We start from the raw sequence: 22,716 nt of genomic DNA, 5'->3' as shown, positions 1-22,716 counted from the left end.
GTAACATTTATGGGTTCCAGGAATTAGGACTCAGTATCTTTTGCAGGGAGGGGGTAGAATTTTTGAGCCTACTATACAAATTGAGGGATTAAACCATTTGATTACTTCATGGGTATTTTCAGCATTAGAATCCTGCGATTCACTTTAGGCAATATGATTCACCCTTCCCTGAGTCTCGGTTTGATCTTTTACAAAATGAGCCTAATAATGGTATTTAGACCATAAGATTGTTACGAAGATTAAGTAACTCAATACTATTAAAACATTTAGGAAAGTGATTGGTATATAATAAGTGCTCAATAAGTGTCAGCAATCATTACTTGTTGGTGCTGTCCATGTTACTATGATCATTATTATAAAAGGAGGATTATGTGAAAAGGTAATGGAGTGCTTGCTTGGTTGCCTGTGATATAATCCATATTTCTTTATTATTACTTTATTTTGTTTTGATAAATGTAATTAAAGTGGGTCACAGAAGTAGTTAAAGTAGTGCCTTGGTGTCTAAAGAATTCGTTTAATATGCTTTGTGAGGTTTATTTAATTTTGTCTATAACAGGGACAGACTAAGCTAACCCTCAAATTAAACAGGCAACTCAGAAACCAAATCTCGCAAAAGATTCCCTTAAGGACAATAGCCTTGGAGTAGCAAAGATATGCTATTCACTGAGAGAAGAAATGAGAACTCTAAAAATTTTGATTCACCTTTTTAACTTTTTATAGATATAAGTAAACTATCAAATTTTTAGATTGTAGCAGAATTCCTTTCCTGCTGAATTGAGTGCCACACCTAATATAACTCTAGTTGAGTCAGTCTCAATTTCAAGTCACCTTTTTATCTCTAAAACTTTAAATTGTCCTTTTTCCCCCTCATTGCTCTACTATAAGCACATCTTACTTGTTAATAACAAAACAAAATATTGCCTACAAAAGCTTGTCCAGCCCAGGTTTTTATGAGGTTTTATGGATACTGACATTCCATAGTCTAACAAAACGAGACAGTCCTTTTGAAGGCACCATTGTGCCTGTCGTAGGCACTAGTTGGCGGGGTATGTAATTTCTTCCAGGGGCTATGTCAGGCCTATTGTTATTACACAGTCATTGATGGGCCAGACTAAAAATCATGTTAACTGATTTTTCATCATTGATATGATACAATTTTTGGAAATAAAATTTTAAATAACAATGTCAAGGGTATACTTTCATTTCTCTCTGTGAGTTTTATCAAGAAATAACCATACATAGTTCAAGTGCAGTGGCAATCTGTAGACCTTTTGCACTTTGAGATAACAAATTGTTTAACCTTATGAAACTGCTGTTTTTGTAGGTAGAAAAGGTTGAATGTGGCGGTTTCATATGGTACAAGGTAAACCGTACCCCTGTGAAGGAGCTGTTTTTCAGAGCTATTAAATGCAAGTAGCTAGATGAAACATTCAAGAATATAGTATATTTTTTTTTGCATTTTCCACTTACTTATGTTTCTTCCAATAAATATAAACTGAGTCTTGTTTTACATCCTTTAATGTCAATGATTATGGGAACATACATTATTAAAAGAAAGAAAATGAGCAACAGAAATTCATAGTGGGGAAAGCTAGGTAAACAGAAAACAATGAAAAATGCAGATTGTTACAAACTTTGTAATCATTTCTGTTTGACAGTGTTTATCCCTTTAAATGCTTATTTTCTTACCCATTTTTATTTCATTTTTATGTGTCTCATAAAGTTGGATATCACTCAATGTTTAGTTCTTTGGTGTCTGATCATAGAAAGCAGATTGCCCTGGCATTTTTATATATTGTATGGAAAGAAAGTCATTTTCATGTATTGAGATTTATTATTTGAATTTTTTCAATATAGCAAAGCACACCTAAAAAATTTAATGTACATGCATATGCAAGCGTGCTATCCTACTATAGCATCAGGTAAAATTTTATACCTTCTGTTGGAGAAAAGGCAGAGAATCACATGCACACATTTCTCCCCTCCCACCCTCCACCTCTCCCTTAATGATTGGTGAGATGGGGCAGGGCATAATATTTTCCATAAAAACCTCCAAAACATTCATTCATCACTCTTTGGGCTAGGTTGTTCTGGAATAGTAAGTAGCTAAGAATATGCAGATCTCTAATAGAAGAGATTATTATCTGTGGGAAAAGTTCAATGACTCAAGGAAGTGATTGACTTTGGAGAATAAGGCACAGCAGCCTATTATTATGGGTTTCATTAAGAAGTTAAGTTTTATATTGATAGGATATTTCTTTTATGGTAAATTGCATGGTTTTCTTATATCAATGAAGTTTCGCTTTGAGAAATTTCACATTAAGAAACACAGTAGCTTGATATTGGTAACCACTGTGGATTCTTCTGATCTGCTTCTGTTTTACCAGAACTGTCGAATTCTTCGGACCTAGTTGGCAGTTTCATGTCAGACCTTCAGGGTGGATGTAAATGAGTAAACTGAGACCACCTCATAATTTAAAAAGCAATCTTACTGTGAGTCAGCATGTGTATTGCATACCATTAAAAATGAATGGGGGAAAAGGAAAATGACTGTGGTTCAATAATTTATGAAAAATGTTACAGTTTTATTATCTGTCTGTGCCTTTTTTAAAAACACCTATCACTGTAGCATGAAAGTACTCAGATGAAAGACTGGTCTCTAGCTCAGAAATGATGGAGAGGAATTTCTATTTTCTATTTATTTCTTAGCAGCTTGATAAATGATTGCCAGAGAGTGAGCAAAAAGGTAGCTATAAGGGGATAAATCAATTAGCGAGCTAATTTATATGATGCTTTCTGTAGACCAAAAAAATTATAGATGTTTGGGAAAATCAAAAACTTCACTGGAACTTCCTGTAAAATTACATGGGAAGTGGGAAAGCATGTGGGCTTAGTAGTGATGACACAAGATTGGTTATGAGCTAATATTTGTTGAAGCTGAGTGGTTCTCTATATACTTCCCACTGCTTTTGCACATGTTTGAATTTTTCCATAATAAAAAGTTTTCTTAATTTTCAGGATTTAACTGTTTCCCAGCAGGAATTTATATACTAAATATGGAAATAAGAATGTTCATTGTGTGCACATACTACAGGCTCTGTATTTTATAAATGTTTTCTATTTTCATAAAATCTTGATTTCTACATCTTTCTTAAGATGGTCCATACAGTTCCCCAACAAGTAAACATCCTCAGCATCTCTACCCCAGCTTCCTAGGCATTTGTCAAGGTCATTTGTCATGAGAGGACACTGGTAATAAGCATCACAAATAAAGAAGCAAGAGGGATAGACACCCTAAGGTATAGACTGAGGAGAACTGGAAGAATGGAAATTTGGATTAAAGTCATTCTGAGTTAGTAGGCCCATCTTTTTTCCCCAGGGCTGTGTAAATGTTCCAAAGTCTACACCATTATCTAGTCACTAATTTTGATTCTCAATGTGGTTTATAAGCATGCCTTGGTGAGGTACCTAGACAACCCCCAAATGAAAGGAATGGCTCAAAATTATACAAGTATGGTTGTGGAGAACTAGAACTTGATCTGCTGTTATCCTTAGTGCTGATGTAGTCTTTAACTAGAAGCAAGCAGCATTGCCAAGAACTGCTTCCTAGTTTCCATGCACTATCCATAACATTCAGATGCTGTTACTGATTGAACTCGTGTCTACTAATTTTCTGTCAATTGAACAGGAAAGAATGGTACCCAGGTCTCTGTTCCTTGCTGTTACTCGTAGAGTCTGTCAAAAACAAAACTTTAAACAAACATCTGTCATTTTGTTTATCTGTAACAACTTTATCGAGAGAAGGTTATCCATTCATAAAAAACATGTTTTAAGGTCAAAAAATACGATGTAAGTTTCTCTATGGAGATTTCTGATAAAATGTTATAAACACAGATGTATACAAAACCTTTGCTTTAACTATGTTCCATTATCAAATGCCACGTTAATGAATTTGACTATGCAGTACTATATTTGGTTGGGCCTATGTATTTTCTTCATTAACCCTTTCTTGACTCTTACCCCGTACAAAATTTGCAAATTCTTTCTTTAAGCCATATTGTGCGCTGCAATTCTATTATAGCACCTGTAACAGCGTGTTGCCTTTCTGAGTTTTTATGTCTGTCTCCCCCTCCTGGACTCTACATTTTTTTGAGACCAAGGATTATTTCAACACCCAACACAATGACTAGCTCTTTGTAGGTTTCAACAAATGTTTGTTGGAAGTGGATGGCTAACTGAATAAATGACCTACAGTGGCTGATGCTTTGCGTGCTTTTGAGCTGATTTTATAACGTAAGCAGATTTCTTCTGGCTTTTTTGTATTCCTTTTGTCACATATACCCTTTCACTGGGGCTACATATAGAAAAGAAAAATATTTTGCCTACTGACTTCCAATTTCATATCCTTTCATTGAACTAACCTCCACATTCTTAAAGACTCTAAATCTGCCTTCCCAAAGTGAAACCAATACACTTTATGATTTTTTGCATCAGTAATGAGCTAAATGATACACAAATCTAAGACTGTCAACTCCTCAGAGCAAGTATCTCTGTTGCTTTGAGTGATTTCTCTACTTTTCTAATATTTAGAATCTATTGTGATTGAGGCAATCAAATACTATTTATTATTGCACTGCCCTCAAAAATCCTTATTACACCCAGTCTTCTAAATCCAGCTCTACCTTCCATATTTTTGCTTTGCCACTTCCTTTCCCACGCACCCACCCCCAGTTCCTGCTAACTACTTCTAGAAGAATCGTTCTTTCACATAAGAAGACAATCTTTGTAACTCTTTTGAGGTCCCAGGATAGTAGGGAAACATTTCTGTGTAGGATGATTTAAACTATCTCTTAAAGAGGATGCAAATTAATACCAAAAGTACTGGCAGGCATTGAATTTTTTTGAGGCTTTAATTTGTCATTATCCATTAAAACGTCAGTGGTTTTCCTCCTTTGTTTTTTAAAGTTTTTCTACTCCTTTCTTAGAAGAACAATTGTTTTTTAGGGCTGGGGATATTTGGGCAGCTTTTCTTTTTATTCTCCCTAGAATTGTGGAAGATGGAGGGAGTGTTAGGTGATGAGTAATTTCAAGGCAAGAAACATGCCTTTCCAGCGGGCTCCCAATCAGGTTCAGTTCAGGGTTGAGTTTGAACAAACATTCAGGTTGATTATTATTATTCTTTAGGCAAAGAACCCATCCCTAATATTCCCAATTCCAGGTAATCTTTCCTGTTTTCTACTACATCCAAAGTTTCCATTAAGTTAAGTAGAACAGGTTGGTAAGTCATAATAAAAGTCATTTCTGGCCTGCCTGCCAGGAATTTGCTTTGTTTTGTTTTTTGGTTTTTCTTTTCTGTTTTTTTTTTTTTTTTTTTTTTTTGACAAAGAAAGTTTTATTAGAAAGAATTTGTTGACTTAGGTAGGTCTGAATAAACTTTTCAGTCAAGATAGCTTTTTATATTGAGTATTTTTAGAACAAGGCTAAGTTACTTATAAACCTGAATGTATTACTCATCAACATGGGAAAAATATGAGAAAACATTTTTAGCTCCATTTTACAGGAAGAAAAATAAAGTCAGAGATTTGTTTCTGGTCATATGGGTCTATGTGGCTGTAGAAATAGATTTTGTGACTTACGATTGAAGTCTGCCAGAACGTGACGTCCCTTGATAAAAGGTGAATATCAAATTGCTGAGTGGGTTGGTATTATTTAACATTTATCTGGAAGCAATAGAGATATTTACTCTGAGTAGTTTGAGGTCTTAGATTTGTGTATCATTTAGCTCATTACTGATGCAAAAAGTCATAAATTGTATTGGTTTTATTTTGGGAAGACAGATTTAGAGTCTTTAAAACATGATAGAAAATTCCCCTGAGAAAGCAGAGCATGACTATTCAGGAATTTGTTTATACATCTATTTTGAAAATAATCATTCGGCTAAGTGGTTGCATCTTGATAAAAGACTCCCAGTGTCCATCTAATAAATGAGACTGGATGTAAAAATAGACTCAAATTTCATGCCTTATATATTTTGTCCTTGGAAGACACACTAATGCTTTGCTGTCTACCACCTCTTAGAAAAGCATAAGGACTCACTTAATCTGACAAAAAAATTAGTCTTCAAAATTGAAATGGAAACAAAAACAATAATTTATGAACACGGTATTCTGCCTGTTGCCCAGTTACCTGGTTTTATGTGTGTGTTTTATATAGTAACTTATTCTCAACCATTATCTTAATTGCACAACAGGTTTAAAAAGGTTTTGAGAGATTATCTTATTAGCCTTCCTCCCTACCCTGAGAACCAGTCTCTGATAACATTTTCATAATCTCCCTTGGTAACATACCTCATTGTACAATCATCCTCATTGCAGGTATTTTATCCTCATATCAGACATGAATTTTTCATGCTACAGTTAATTCTATTAGCCTCACCATTTCCACTGAGGTTGGAATAGAATATCTCCTTTATTTCCTCTGGGCATTCGTGTCTACGGATTCTTGAGAGGAGTGGCATCCTTTGCTCTCAGTGGGAACAAACTACACCATTACCTCTGGAATGGCATGAGCCAGCGTGCATCTCAATATATTTTGTCATACGCTGTGTTCGTGTACTTAGCTTCTGAGTGAGGTGATGTATAAGTGATTTTTTTTTTTCAAAAGCTGCTGTAGAGCCATTTAAAAAGAATGACCTATTTTATTTTAAAACTTAATGTCATCCAGTGGTTTCCTATGAGCTGTGGAATGAAAGTAAAGGCAAAGTTCTTCCAAAGATGATGACTATTTTTGACCATCTTCCTTTGTTTCTTTTGGTCTATTGCATTGGGTCAAGGATTTAGGGAGAAGGATGAGATTGATTCATATTTTTAGAAAAGAAAGTGAGTTCAGTTTCCTCCTTCTGAGGGTTGTTTTTTTTTTTTTTTTTTTTTGTCCTGAAGGAATCTACCATGCATAATTTTACAGAGTCTTCTTTTCCTCTGTTCCCCTACTGACCCTCTCTCCCCACTGTCCTCAATGTTGGGTGTCTCTAGAGGTTAATAAACTACCCTCAAAACTAAGTCACACTCAGAGAACCTCACAGCACCCGGAGAGGCTTGGGCAGCTGCGGGTGGGGATTGGCTATCAAAGTAGATCGAGGCCAGGCCAATAGCAAATGCAGGCTGCAACCCGAACAGCTGTTCTGTGGCGTCTGTGAAATGAGGGGGTGGCGTTCATCCAGTTTGTGGACAGCTGTCTTCCTCACAAAAAGCACTGTCACAACTGGCATTCATTGGCTCCCTGGATGGCAGCCTCCACAGGCAATTCATGGAATCTTCTTTTTTTTCTCCCCTTCCTTTTTCTCTTTTCCACCCTCTCTTATCTCCCTTTTCCTCTTCACGTTGGCTTTTCCTTTCCTTCTTTTTCCCTTTTTTTCCCCTCTGTTTTACCAGTAGGTGGCCTGGGGGGGAAAAAAAGAGCAGCAACAGTTCCTGAGGGAAGATTGCATTCACACCTCAGATCGTGCCAGTGCCTGCAGGGGACCCAGGGAGGGCCCGTTGGGATAGAAAGCGCACACCTCCCACAGCGCCCGCCTTCCCTGCCCGGCCTGGAGTTGTTTTGCTTAAGGTGTGTCAGGGTTTACCCTGGGATTGCACATTTTATCCAGTGAGCTTCTCCTTTCATCATAAGGCAGAGAGCACGGCTGCAGTTTGTCGAATGAATGGGCCCACAGGGAATTTTGAGTGATTCAGTAGTTGTGGTATAAACCCTTCATCATAACTCCCTCTCCAGCACAACCAGGAGTGGCAGCAGAAGGTTGCATAGTTTGTGATTCGCTTCGCTGATAAAAGCTGCACTCTTTTGGGGGGATTATGTATGGTACCTATATTCCCAAATCCCAAATCAGCACACCTTTCTTTTCCAGACATTTTTGGATTTATAATGGTATTTATTTGACACATTTTTAATGCAATAAAAATGAAACCCTTTTTCTATTATGCATCTGACAAATCACTTAAATTAGAAAAGGTAAAATGCTGTGAAAACAAGGATAGCCTGAAAGTCCACGGTATGAACTGTTAACTTCACAGAATGATCTGGATGCTCTTTTGGATACGAATAAGGAAATAGTAGTGGGAGCAGCCATGCTTCAGATTTTCAAGTCTGCTATCAGTTTATCCAACTTCATTTTCTCAATCTCAAGTTAAGAATCAAGAAGTGAACTAAAGGAAGTCTTGTCACTCATATACTTGTCATTTTTCAAACCAGAAAGAGGCAACGATAGGACATGATGCTCTCTTACTATGGAAAGAGGAAAAAAAAGTTCAACAATTTTACAGTGGTTCTGTACTTATTAAAAAACCTAAAGCATTTTGCCTAGGCTGCCTCTCTTTGGAATTTAAAACCTGTTTGCAACATTGTTTGGGGAATTTCAACCAACATGCCACATGTTGGTTTGCATTTAACTCATTACATTGGTGACTGCTGAGAACACTTTACATGACCTAGAAGTTGTCCAAACCTTTTAAAAGATCATATGAAATCTAAACCAGGAGCTTGAGTTGGGGCAATATTAAACAGATGTGAAATCCCAGATATCCTTTGCAATTTAGAAGACAAAATTACAAATAAACCACTTTTGGCAAGGGTTTGATTCTTAGAGTAATGACCAAGACTCATAAAATAGTTATTAAGGAAAAAAGTGAAATTTAGAGTTAGGGAAAATATCCCAATACTAGCTCTGACTCTACAACCTTGGTGATCTGCTTTCTCTTGTCTATATGTTGGGGAAAATCATACTCTGTCACCTTATGGTTATTTTGTTACTTAATGAGTATAAATTAATTGAAGATCAATGTGTTTTAATATATAATAATATTTATATTATTAATAATTAGAACAAGCAACTGTGAACCATACCTAAAAAGAGAAAATAGTTTTGGAGAAATATAATTTCAAGGATGGACACGTAGATAGTCTATCTGCTGGAGGAATGGTTTTCAGTTTTGTGATTCATTTATTCATTCATTTAGAAAAATGATAGAAGAAATCCAAGAAATGACATGCCTAGATTGGCTATGTGCCTATTTGTAATCTTATTTTTTTTTAAATTCTCTTCAAAGGCTTCTGACCTAAAAAAAAAAAAATGTAAAAACAAACAAAAAGCCCCCAACAGAGTCTTAATTCTGATTTATAACCATTTATAGTCTGGATGTGCTTTGAACTTTGCATTTAAAAAGAAAGCATTTTCTGATGTTCTACCAATCCCTCTCCTTAGTTTGTCATTTCCAAACATACCTCCCTGCTTGAGAGCAAATGGCAAGCAAGAGAGAATTGGTTTATAGCTGCCAAAGTCTCCACCTCGGAGGAGTGCTGGTTTAATTGAAACAGGGCGAAATGAATGTCTGAGAAGGGGTGAGATTTTAAGGCTTGGGCAGTGAGTGGAAGCGTCATTTCCTGAGTCCACACCTTCTTCTGTCATTGTTGGCGGAGACTTTGTCTGGTACTGTAGCTTTCCCATCTATGCTAGTTAAAATACCATGTTGTCATCTGCCTCTCTTTGGCGGTTCTTTCCTCCCATAAGGACATGGACAAGTATGAGAAGGTGAATGGAGTACATTTACATTATAAAATATATATATATATATATGAATAATACTATTTTGCTAGCAATGAATGCTAGTCATAGGGAAAATATGATTTTTTTTTCTATGTGGTTTATGTTCATTTTTCTAAACTCTGAAGTCTTCTCCAAATATTTAATCCGTGGAATACAAATTCAAAACTCATCATGGGCCAAACTGATGATAAAAATGAAGGAATTAGGTTGTAGAGAGTGCAGAGGGCCGTGTCATTGGGGAGGGCAATGCACACGGCCACCACACTTTACAATTCCACGGCACCCCCCAGTCTGTTCGCATTGTATTGTATGTGAATGGTGCCCCCTAGCGTGGAGCAGCGCAGCGGCCCTCTACATGCTCTGTCCATTCATTCATTCAGAACATCCTCATTGAGCTTACTGTGTGCCAAGCCTGGCTCTAAGTGCTGGGGACAGAGTAATAAACAAAGTGGATAAGAATCCCTGGTTTTACAGAACCTAAAGGCATTCTTCTTTGATTACTGTTTCCTCCCCCCCCCACCCATGGCAAAAAAGCTCCCCTGCCAACAAAACAAAAGCATTCATATGCAGAATTTAGCCCCTGGGCCCACCAATTAATGACTCCTGCTCTAGGCTTTCAAATTATTTCTGTGATCATGCAGGTTTTAGCCACATGGACAAAATACAGCAATATACTGAGGCTTGCACCCACTGCTTAGCTTATGCTTAATCAGAGTTCTGTGTACCTAGAAAACTCAGCTAATTAATTTTCAATTAAAAGTTTACACCCCATCCCAGTGTCTGCACTTGCCGCTCCTTCTTCCAAGAAAACACAATTCCTGGAGGTGATCTGTTAGGTCAGAGAGGAAGGAAGGCTAGAGTGAGGTGAGGGTCATGGCATTCTGCCGAAGCATTGTCTAGATACCTATCCTAAAAACTAAGGGAAGAGGCCAGCCATTGAGCAATGGTGACTGTGGCAACTTGAATCGTTTCAAAGTTTGCTCCTGATCACCTATAAATTTAGAGTTTTTTTTTTTTTTTCCCAAACAAAAAGGAAGATTCCCTAAAGTGTCAGGTCTCTTAGGGGTTATGCTAACAGAAGCATGGGAAGTATTGAATTTAAAGAGCTCTCTTATAAATAATTAATTTCTCAGTTTTATGGCATCTTAATGCCATTAAATGGAAAGTTTTAATTTTATCTATATAGAAGCAAAATGAAGCTAAAAGAAGATTTAGTCACTATGTCTGGAGGAATTTTTTTTTTTTTTTTTTTTTTTGCATTGGAAGCTTGAATAAAACTGAAAAGAAAACTTGTATTAAATTTCTGCAAGAAGCTTTAGAGAAATATTGTGATGGCACTCAGTTTAAAAGTTTTCCATCTCACAGCTCACTTTGCATTTTCTTATATAAGAGCATGACTCAAAAATATTTAAATGACATAGGTTACAAATCTGATGAAGAGATAGAGTCATGGTATAAAGATCACATAGAAACATTCACATCTTCCAACAAGTAGAGCAACAACCACCTGTAATTACTCTTCCTCTTTTCTACCTGGCTTCCAGGATCCTTTCTTTCTCAAAACCCTCATAAATTAATGATAATGATGATCAGAAGTGAGAGTGTTACCACATCAATCTACATATTATATTAAATTACTTTTCCCAAAGTTTGGAAGCATTTCCTGAAAGCTGTCAAAGGTATTAATTTCTCTCTCTCTCTCTCCCTCCCTCTCTCTCTTTAAATCACAAAGCAAAATTCCACTGTCTCTCCCCAACCCCTTCTAAAAAAAAAAAAAGTTGTTGAGTTTTGCTTTTCTATTCACTGCAGTCCTGGCCAAAGTAAAGCCCTCTTTCTCAATGACGTCAAGATCTTTACCAAGATTAGGCTTTCATTTCTCTATTGCAGCAATTAGCCAGGGAACGTATAAAAGGCTTCAGGGAGACTCACTGGCTGCAGAGAGAGGCACTTTGCACCACAGACAGATAGCAAGAAGGAAAAGCCAGAGGTAGTCAGGAAAAAGAGGAGTCAGTCGCTCCTGGAGGAGGGAGAGAGTGAGACTGGGAGAAACAGCACAGAAAGTGTGTGTAAAACGGAGTAAAAAAACTACCCTTAAAGCACATTTTAAAACCTCTGGCAATTCAAGAAAGAAACAGGCTACGTTTAAAGAACATAGAGACAATGAAAAGCTAAAGAAAAATCTTGCAATCTCTGCCACAGTCTCATAGGTGCTTGGAAATGAAAGTAGAACTGCCTGTCTTTAACGGACTCTGACAGGGGTAACTGGATTAGGGACGGGTACGCCAGCTTTTTTTTTTTTTTTAAACATCTTAAAATCCTGAAAAAAAAAAAAAAAAAAAGCAGCAGCTCCGAATTGAATGAATTGATGGGCACACTCCAACTGCTGGGCTGGAGAGACTGGACTTGGTCTTGCCATTTCTGCTTCTTTGAAAAAGGAGACAACTTGGGCTTCCTTTTAATTTAGTTTTTCTCCTTCTCCCCCCACCCCCCAACCTTCCCCCTTACCTCCCCCACCCCCTTTTAAATAAGAGGGTGAAGGGGAACCAGAGCGCACAAGGGAACTGACTCAGGAGGCAGAGAAGATGGGCATCCTCAGCGTAGACTTGCTGATCACACTGCAAATTCTGCCAGTTTTTTTCTCCAACTGCCTCTTCCTGGCGCTCTATGACTCGGTCATTCTGCTCAAGCACGTGGTGCTGCTGTTGAGCCGCTCCAAGTCCACTCGTGGAGAGTGGCGGCGCATGCTGACCTCAGAGGGACTGCGCTGCGTCTGGAAGAGCTTCCTCCTCGATGCCTACAAACAGGTGAGCGGCGCTGACCAGGGCCTCTGCTTAGGTCTGCAGGGGCAGGGGCTCGCGTGCTGGGGACCGGCGGCCATCGGGAGCACTGGGGTGAGGGCTGCCTAGTGGCTGTGCTCAAATGACCCTGTGCATTTACTTTCCACACCTGTTGCACAGGTGAGAATGGGAGGTGACAGATAATAAGCCGTCATGACTCTGTGTGCCCTAATGAAGAAATCTCTCTAATAAGGGTGATTCATATCTTGCTGCGGGTTTTGGAGTGGAGTGCGTTTGTGCCGGTGGAATAACTTTGGGAAAAAGTCCGTAGATGCTGGGGGAGGGGAGACAGCTGCGTGTATTCTGCTCTTGTCTTAAGCAGGAATTTTGTTGTTTTGCTTGATGGGAGGCTACGTGAGGTGTGCTAGGCAAGACAGTTCAAGGGGTAGGCACTGAAAGGCGAGAAAAGAGAAAATGCTACTCAAAATTCTCAGAGAGTTGACAAGACTTAACAAAATAGAGCAAGTGTGACTGGGCATCCTAGCCACTTGGTTTTGGGTAGAGGTAGGAGTTAATAAAAGCGAGCAACTGTGTGCTGCCTCTGTTACACTGGTTCAGAATTGAACCCTTTCAAGGTAGTTTTCAGGCACTGAGGCCTTAGTTATCAATTTTTTAAAAAAAGGATCTGAGAGCTGGCTATCAGAAATCCAGACTTTGTAACGGAAACCGCATTTACTTTGTTTCTCAAAAATAAAATAAGTTAAAATAAAATAAGATAAAATAAGTGGTCTTAGACAGAGATGATGAGTCTATGGTTCATTAAATCTCAGACAGGTGCCCTGAGCATTAGAGCAGTGGCCTCCCTTACCTGCAGATGCTGTGGACCAAGGCTGCTCGTTCAAAACCAGAGTTGATGATCTTAGTTTCTAAGTGAAAAATGCTGTTGTCCCAGCCTTTTTGCTGCTTGGAGATGTAGCACATTTTCAACTAAGATCTTAAGGGGCAAAGAGGAATGTTTTGGACCCAGTCCCTTGTCACTTTGCCCCTACCCCCTATGGCCATATGACTCCTGAAGGCCCCCAGGCTTTAGGAGAATGAACTCATTTGGCAAAAGTTGCTATCAGAGCGGACAATCTTGGTTTCCCATGATAATATTGGACCACCTTGCCCACGATGCCAAGGAAAGAAGTTTGAGGAGGGATATGGAAGCCAGGTGTTGAGTGAGTGGTGTACTTTAAACAGGCAGCACCTCAGAGCCAGAGATGAGAAACTCAGCATAATGGAGGGGGAAGGGAATTAATCCTCCATACATAAACACTGGGAAAAGAAAGCTATGCACCAGGAAAAGAAAAGAGATGACTTGTAGTCAGTCACAAAGAATCCAGGGCAGGGTTGTTCCACTGAAAATAAAATGTGCTAGAGGAAAACATCTATTGTGAACCAGGAAAGTTTTACTACCAATACATGTCTTTGTTATTGAGAGCAACCTGCAGAAAGTTTGCATTTATTGTCCTAAAGACACATGTGAATGGCAAGAGCTCTTATTAGTAAATGGAAATTCCTTTATGAGATTATGAATCAATGCTCAAAGTTCTAACAGTAAGAACCCATTTATATTATGTATGTAGGGGTGAGTGGGAGATGTAGGCAAGGAGATATTTTAACATGATCATTTTATTTCCACAAGTGTACACATTGAATGTGAAATTTTTATGTTTTGTTTTGGGGGGAAGGGAATTTAGAGGAGGGCAGGGGAGTACACAAGAATGTCAGGCATATTAGTAATTAGGAAGTTCCCTCATCTATATCTGTATTTTGTGTGTGTGAGCAGACAACATGCAAATTTCAGTGGTTCGATATCAATATATTGAACTCTTACTTTTTTGAAAGACAAATGACTTTTGCCTATAAAAGAAAAAAATCACTTCTTGGGAGAATTTTACTTTTATGCATAGCTACCTTATATAAATGCCATTTCTCATTTAAAAAAGATGAAAAAAATGTCATCTGTCACAAAAACAATGGAGGCTGTAATGTTACCCACAAATAATAAGTGAAGTTGTTTCTGCCCTTAAGCAGCTTATTGAAAATAAAATGAAAAAACAAACAAATGCCTCTTTAATAAACTTCATTATTTATTTTTTTCACTAATGTATAGTGTTCCATTGTGTTGCAATATTTTGTTATTCATATTCCCGGAAATTGGGAAGGATGAGTGATTTGTTTTTTCTTTTTGCTTATGGTTTATGTTTTCCTCTTCTGTATGTCTTTGTCTCTGCCTACTGATTTGATTAGTGACCAAGTTCATGACTGATATTATGTTTGCTTTTAATGATTTATATAACAGCTACCATGTGCAGAAGCAATGCCAGGACCCATATAACCAGAGACAAGACTGGACTGGGTGTGTAATGAATGGAAAATTGAAAAAACAGCTCGAACAGAATCATGATCTCTTTCTGTCTTCAACTATGGCAAGGGTGGTGGTTTCTGTGGTGGCATCTGAGGGTCACTCAGAACCTCTCAATCAGGTTGAATCACTTCTCTCAGTGCTGTTGTCATCTGCACCACAGTGTTTGGGTGTAGCTGTTTCTAGAGCCACTAAAGGAGGTTCTCTTTGAGATGGCATCACAGTATTTCATAATCCTGACTTGCATTATTTTGAGGCTGTCACCTCCAGAAGCAAAGTTTTCCAGGATGATTGGTGTGTGCACATGTGATACAACTAGACATGTTATTTGTTATTTTTAATTCTCTTTATTGTTGAATGTCAGATACTTGGGAAAATATTTAGAGAATGGGGAGTAAGAAGCATTATCTCTAGATTTTGCCCCCACAAGATGCAACACAGAAATAAAAAACAAAAAAGAACAAAATAAAATTAAAAAAAAAAACCCTTCTTCATTAAAATGTTGAAAAGAATTCAAAATTAACTTTATGGAGAAGCTTTTAAAGATAAGGCGGGTTTGGTAGGAGGAGAGTTCTGTGAGCAATTTTGATTGAAAAGAAAGCCTATAGGAACTGGTGAGAGATTCTGAGATGAAGAACAGATATTTGCTATTTAAGTTTCTTTAGTCAATGTCATTGCATCTGAACAGTATATCCTTGTGCTGGTGCTCAAAGACTAAAAATTCAACCAATAAGCAAACTGGCCTGTCTGGGAGGCTGGCTCTTACCTAAATGAAGTGTAAAAGTAAACACACAGTATAGATGCTGACAGGCAGTTTAGCTTCTGCATGGTTAATATTGCAGTGGCACAGAAAACATATTCATTTGAACATATAATTTTGGTTTTGAAAGGGTCTCTTTAACATTCTCCTCCTCCTCTTCATTCACCTCAAGCCTTTGACACTAGTTTCTACAATGGAAAAATGGCTCTTTTAAGAGAGAAACAGTCCCAAAAGAAAACAAAGCAGGCCATAGCCAGAGCTTGTCTATCACTTGGATAAAACATTGGGAAATGATAGGGCTTAGAGCTACATTTTCAAGGTACAAATTAAAAAGAGAATAGCCAAAAGAGAATTGAGCCGAGAGGAAGGAGTAGGTAGCCTATTCTTCAACTCTGATTTATTTGGCCAGTTTGAATGTAAATGGTTAAATCTCTGCTTAATGATTGTTTGGCCACGTTTCTAAGGACATTGATGTAGCTTGGTCGTTATGTCAAAGAATTTGAAACTTCCTGATAGTTAATAAAGCCATTTTCAGGGCTTTGGATAGCAAGAAGTATGTGCAAAAATTCTTCTACCAAACACTCACTCTTCATTTTTATCATTTACTTTACTTTCTATCATGAAATTATATGATATTTTGCCCAGAAGCCTTTCTTAGGCTGTAGAAAAGAAAAAACAAAAAACAAACAAAAAACAAGGTTAGTAGTATATGCTCTATTTCCAGCTTCTACTTGATGAATGGTCCTTTTTTTCCGCTTGCCCTGCATTTCACAGTCCACATGCTAAAGCAGCATTATCCTTTTCCCCATGTACTGAACATCATCAAGGGAATCAAATTCTTATATATGCTATATAGTTATATTCATGCTCATATTTATATATGGTCTATGGCAACATTTGAACTTGGCCCAGAGATGTGCCCTGTTGTAATAATGCAAATCCTTTATTTACTTCCTTTGTTGGTGTTGTGTTGATGCTGATTGCAAAAACATAAGAAAGGACAACTGTAATAGTGCAGATGAGAGAGATAAAAGTCAATGATGACAATATTACATTTTACCAATGTCCTTTCTGATCCTTGCAGAATAAAGGGACCCTTTGGGAACATCGGAACTTCAAGACCAATTAGTGGAAATGATGCTTCTTGTGTTTGGGCATTAAATACTGGGCAGGGTTCTCTTTAGAGCGGCTAATGCTGGCAGGGAAAGAGGTACCGACCTAATTACTCTTCCGCAAGAGTAAAAAATGCCTTTTGAATGCCTCTTTGGCAAATATGTCTCATTAAGGACAAAAACCAAACACAAACCCTCTAAGAAGGAGAAATTAAGATGATAGGTAACTTGTGGCCAGGAGACTTTCTGTGCCACTGTGGGAAATTAAAACAAGGTTTGGAAGTACCAGGGGATAACTTGTTTTTGTTGAGCTTCTTTCCTGCAGCCTAAATGTTATTATGGGACCAACTTTATTTTCTTCATCATCTTGGCTCCGTGTCAAGGAATGCTTTGCTCCTGGGGAGAGTAAAGAATCTTCCATCACTGAGGACAATAGTGATTCTGCCATTCTATCTCAGTGGGGTACATAACCCAGCAAACCAAGAAAGTCTCCATTTGAAACTCTGGTCTATTAAAAATTTAATTTTTATGGTGACCAAATGGGGAGATGAGAATGACCAGTAATATCTTTTTTTAAAAAGATTTTAATTTTTAGTTTAAAGAAACTTACATTTCTAAAAAAGTTTTTTTTTCCCTTTATTTTAGCTAAATTGTCCTCCATCAGGTTTTAGCAAAGATGGACAAATTTTATGATTAGTGCGTGAAGCTTATAAAAGCAGACTGCTGGTCTACTTACATTTGGACTTATGGATGGTGGGTGTGTGCTTTTCCTTCTAAGTTGTATTAATAGTATTGATCTTATCTATACATTTTCTCTTACCTGGTCACCCTCATGAATAAGGATATCCATTTATGACATTCTAGTCTGCAGTAGGGTCCCATGGCTGCTCAATAAAATAAAAAGAATTGGCCACATTTGTTTTTTGCAATGACCAGCTGAGACAGTCAAGGAAGACCAACAGCAGTGAATGTTGGTTATGGTAGTACTCTACAGGAGGGCTCCAGGGTTCATATTTCTAGACATGTCTGCCTCAGTGAGTTTATCTATCACCCAGATATGGTTATGTTCATGCAGGGTTAAGGTTATGATTCAGTGTAAAATTCTTCACTGACCTATGGTTATAAGAACTAGCATTCGTTCAACAAAATAAAGAAAATACTTCCCAGCCTACCAAAATGCTAACCCCGCCTCCCCTAGCACACAAAGAGCATTATGTGTTTGGTAACTTTCCTAATATTTAATTTTAGAATTACAGGGTTGTACTTATCCTAAATTTCTTAAGGAAAACTAGTCGGTGTTTTAAAAACAATTCTGTGGCTGAACTATACATCATCTCCAAGAAGAAGGTGCTTTAACTTTCCCCCAAAATTGACTGCAGGTAATAAAAGAGTCACCTGTGACTTAAGCATCAGATGAGATTATTCAGTTGAATAATCAGGAATAATGCAAGGATCAACAAGTCTGCTGGGATGAGAGTCAGGGGGTGAGAGGCCCATTTATTGTGGCCACACAATTGTTCATAGGTCTCAGAAATGATTCCAAAATGCAGACATATGTTTTAACCTACCAAGAAACTACAAGTCAGAGATTTTTTTTATAGTTCAGAGATTTTTTTTTTCTCCTGTGTATAGGTTGTTTACGTAACAAGAAGTCACTGCAACAAGTTCATCTGCAAATATTTAGGTCTCCTTATCACAGTATGTTGACAAAACAGTACACAAAATATTGTTAAAAGCAGCCCTCCTAGAATCATTACTATTATATTTTAAGTGAGAAAGATGTGTTGAGAAGGTGATGAGAATACTACTCACCACCTAGATCTACAAAGAAGTGTAAAAAGAACCCATAGATTAAAAGGCTTATGATACCTTTAAAATATACATCTTTAAATCTGAAGTATATTTTAGTACCTCGAAGACTAGTGTAGTTCACACTGAAAGAATCCAGTTAAAAGTGGCTTATTAAATTTCTCCATCTAGGTGCCACTTGCTTATTAACCAAGAAAATTAATATAAGTAAAATAACTTTCTCCCTGGTGGTGACTGAAAACAAATGTGCTTACTTAAATCCCACCAACAGCTTCCTTTTCTAAGAAGGAAGATTATTACCGAAAGATTTCCTTTAGAAAACGAATAGGATGTGTTTCAAACCTACCCTGCTAGGGTTTTTGAGAAGGGAGAGAAAGAACTTTAATTCTTGTTCTGCAGTTAAAATGAGTTATGCATTAACATTAGATAGAAGCTTCTGAATAAAAGCCCTTGAGTGTTTTATATCAGTTTGGGTTGTTACATCTTTAACAATTCACTTCTAAGTGACTTCAATTAACATCAGTGTTATATGTAGCTATATTTATATGAGAGAAATAAGTCGATCCAGTTGGAAGGGTTTTGTAGTATTAAGATAGTGCATAAAAATCAATTGTACTGTCGTAAGTTGTCCCTAATGTTATTGGCTTTGATTAAACCATTCTAGGGGAAGATCCAATTGTATTAATTCAAACTGAAGTAATTGGCTCTTCTATTGTTGCCTGCTTTTTATTGTCATTTTACAGACCCAAAGGCTGCAAACTTTCCTTCATTCTGTGTTCAGTTGTTTAAACCATGTGCAAAGGGGGGTACATGGAACAATTTTTGTCTATATATCTTCTGCCTGAATATTTTATAATTCTGAGGAGCTTAGTTAATAACTTGTATGGTAGAAAAGTACTTTGTGTGTGTGTGTGTGTGTGTGTGTGTGTGACTTCCTAGATAAATAGAGGAAAACCCATGAACAAAAGCACATAGAAAATGAGAAATTAACTAAAGACAGAATTCCAGAATAACTGTATTTTTTTGTCTGTTTTTTAATGGAAATCATGAGATTCTGTTCCTAAGAACTGCAGTGTAAGCAGTAGCAGGAGAAGCCTCTAGGGAGGATATCATGCTAAGGAGAGTTCAAATCTTTGCTCAGGACTGTATGTGTGTGTGTATGTATGTAATGTGTAATATGTATATAAAAATACAGAATTGCCCAGGAAAGATGGCATTTTGTGTCACAGGGTGGGGTGCCATCTTATAATGGCATGTGATTTATAGTCATACAGTGATTTATAGTCCCCAATGAGGAAGACAGGCATCATTATCTGCATTTTACACTTGTGAAAGCTGAAGCACTAAAGATGTTAAGCAGAAATAACCCTTTTTATAAATGGTGGACACCAGGTTTTCCAGCTCCGGCCGAGAATGGAGCCCACTGGTTTCATTGGCCATTGGTTGAGATGGGATGATTGAACATCATGCAAGAAAATAAAGGTCCTGCCTGAGTATTTTAGAATTCAGAAAGAGGCACTATGTCCCAAGACCCTGGTAATTTGTCTTGAAGTAGACCATTCACTTCTAACTTTTAAAATGAAGTCAATTAATCATTTGTTATATAATGCACGCTAAGCATCGACAGCAAAATAAGGATAGTAAAGAATAGCAGCCTCAGCTTAATTATGAAGAGTTAACTGCAGTGCCTTCAATGATGAAAATAATTACCTTCAGTGACTATCCAGAATGAAAAGAGACTTTCATTCTCTTTGGGGCCATTCTTTACCTGCCATGATGCCTCTTTAGTCAAATCAATAAATGTTTACCACATGCTCTGAAGGAAATACCACATTCTATTAGAGCCAATTTTATCTCTTTAAAGTGAATTGAAGCGGCAATGTGTTTAATTTGGTATATTCTCTCCTTCTTTTCTTTTTTTTTTTTTAACCATCAGGTGAAATTGGGTGAAGATGCCCCCAATTCCAGTGTGGTGCATGTCTCCAATCCCGAAGGAGGTGACAGTAGTGGAAATGGCGCCCCGGAGAAGACAGCTGACGGAGCTGAGTGCCACCTGCTTGACTTTGCCAGCGCCGAGCGCCCACTGGTGGTCAACTTCGGCTCGGCCACCTGACCTCCTTTCACTAGCCAGCTGCCAGCCTTCCGCAAACTGGTGGAAGAGTTCTCAGCAGTGGCTGACTTCCTGTTGGTCTACATCGACGAGGCTCATCCTTCAGATGGCTGGGCGGTGCCTGGGGACTCCTCCTTGTCGTTTGAGGTGAAGAGGCACCGAAACCAGGAAGATCGGTGTGCGGCAGCCCACCAGCTTCTGGAGCGTTTCTCCTTGCCGCCCCAGTGCCGAGTTGTGGCTGACCGCATGGACAACAATGCCAACGTAGCTTACGGGGTAGCCTTTGAACGGGTGTGCATTGTGCAGAGACAGAAAATTGCTTATCTGGGAGGAAAGGGCCCCTTCTTCTACAACCTTCAAGAAGTCCGGCGTTGGCTGGAGAAGAATTTCAGCAAGAGATGAAATCTAGATTAGCTGGTTAAAGGTATGATTGTACTAGAGCTTATTATTTTTTAAAAAGAAATTATGTAAAGCAAAGGAAATTAAGAACTGAATCCATATTTCAACTAAGTCCCATTGCCTTACTGAAAGACAGAAATTTACCTGTCAGAAGAACATAAACCTCTAACATCTCAGTACTTCTTTCACCACTCAAATGGCGTGGGACTAAATAGTAGCCCTGTCACTTCTCTTCTTAGTGCAAAGCCCTAGCGAAAAGATCCTAAGATGGAGAGGAAGAAACCCTGACTCAGCATGTGTTCATCCTGCTTTGAGAAAGAAGTTACACAGCCGATGCATGCTTTGGGACCAGAAGAAAAGACTTACCTGAATAATTACTATGTTAGGGAAGTTACTGTCTACGTTAAGATAAAGGGTATTGCCTTGGCTTTATTCATCATGGATAGAGCCCCACTGGAAAATTCGCAAATCTTTACTTATAATGAGTCCTTGAACCCAGGCCACGTGGTTAAGACCTTGATGTTTAATATATTCTAGTTTCTAGCAATGCAGTGCTCTAGCAATGTCAGTCTACATAGCCCAAAATTCATAGGTGTATTTGTAGCTACCACGAATGATCCCTTAACCTGGAGAGTTAAAGTAATCGTCTGAAATCTGAGGGTTATTTTCTAGGCAGGCGGAGAAAGCACTAGAAAAAAAATCAAATTGACAAGGCAGGAAAGAGGAGGCTGAAAGATTAGGAAATGTCATAGAGTTTTACCTTGAAGCTATAGACAATGGGACTAATTTGGTAGCCACAGAAACATAGAAACATATACAGGCCAGAAGAAGGAGAAGCCCAGCTAAAAGTAGCATAGAGAATACACATATAAAAATAATGTATTCATCATACACTCCTAGATTGAAGGAGAAAGGGGGTTGAAAGAAAAATACACTTGAATATTAATATGTATGAGGGTTTTTTAGTGAAAATAATTGCTTTTTGAAACATGTATGTATATTTTCAGTGGGTTAATCATACCCCATGATCCTACTAAAGGAAAAACCAGTGAGTCTGGTGGTGCTGGTCTGTTCCTCCCCATTCCTACAATTATTATGTGACCCCACTCATTCCTAATCTCAGTCTTTACAGCAGTGTTCTCTCTGAATGCTGAGCTAAAGAGTAAAGAGATATATATATATCTTTTCATTCTCAGTTGCTATGGGAGGCAGGTGCCCTAGCCATTCAGGTGGCCATTCAGCTACAGCCTTATTTTCCTCCCAAAGTAGGTAAACTATCATGCGTGATAGGTGCAAACAAATAAGTTTTCTTTAGTTGAAAAATAGAAGAAGAGAAAATTAATTTGAGATAATTCCCATCAATGATTTTGGAGGCTTTGACATAAAGAACCCCAGTGTCATGGAATTTTTATTGACATTTGAATTTGGTTTTGGGTCATCTTTTTGTCCAATTAGTTGAGGTTTAATAATCTAAGGTCCTGATAGTACATTATTATAATACCATTTTAATATATATACTATGATTCTTTTTAAAATAGATACTATAGTTTTATCCATAAGTAATATATAAAGTTCATAGCCCCCCAAAGAGTAGACCAATTGATTTTGTATCATAATTTTTTTTGTAAATTTGAGGATACTATCAAATCACAGTATATTTAAAAGTTATATTTTATGGTTATATTTAAAAGTACAAAGGTTACGTCCATTCCATTAATAACTGAAACATAAAATAAAACTA

At 37.7% G+C, this 22,716-nt stretch overlaps 1 protein-coding gene across 1 annotated transcript in view; it reads left to right on the top strand.

Moving 5' to 3' along the window:
• Window positions 1-22,434, top strand: part of DIO2 (iodothyronine deiodinase 2) — a 76,367-nt gene extending 53,933 nt beyond the window's left edge. The window contains 3 exon segments of the mRNA XM_069465187.1: window positions 12,128-12,402; window positions 20,403-20,973; window positions 20,976-22,434. Of these exon segments, the coding sequence (XP_069321288.1) occupies window positions 12,128-12,402; window positions 20,403-20,973; window positions 20,976-20,998 (869 nt within the window). The 3' untranslated portion in view covers window positions 20,999-22,434.
• Window positions 22,435-22,716: the final 282 nt, after the last annotated feature.

Source organism: Eulemur rufifrons, chromosome 2 (assembly GCF_041146395.1).
Source record: "Eulemur rufifrons isolate Redbay chromosome 2, OSU_ERuf_1, whole genome shotgun sequence".
NCBI classification, from domain to species: Eukaryota; Metazoa; Chordata; class Mammalia; order Primates; family Lemuridae; genus Eulemur; species Eulemur rufifrons.
The sequence above is the reverse complement of the archived record's forward strand: the minus strand, read 5'-3'. Positions and strand labels throughout refer to the sequence as shown.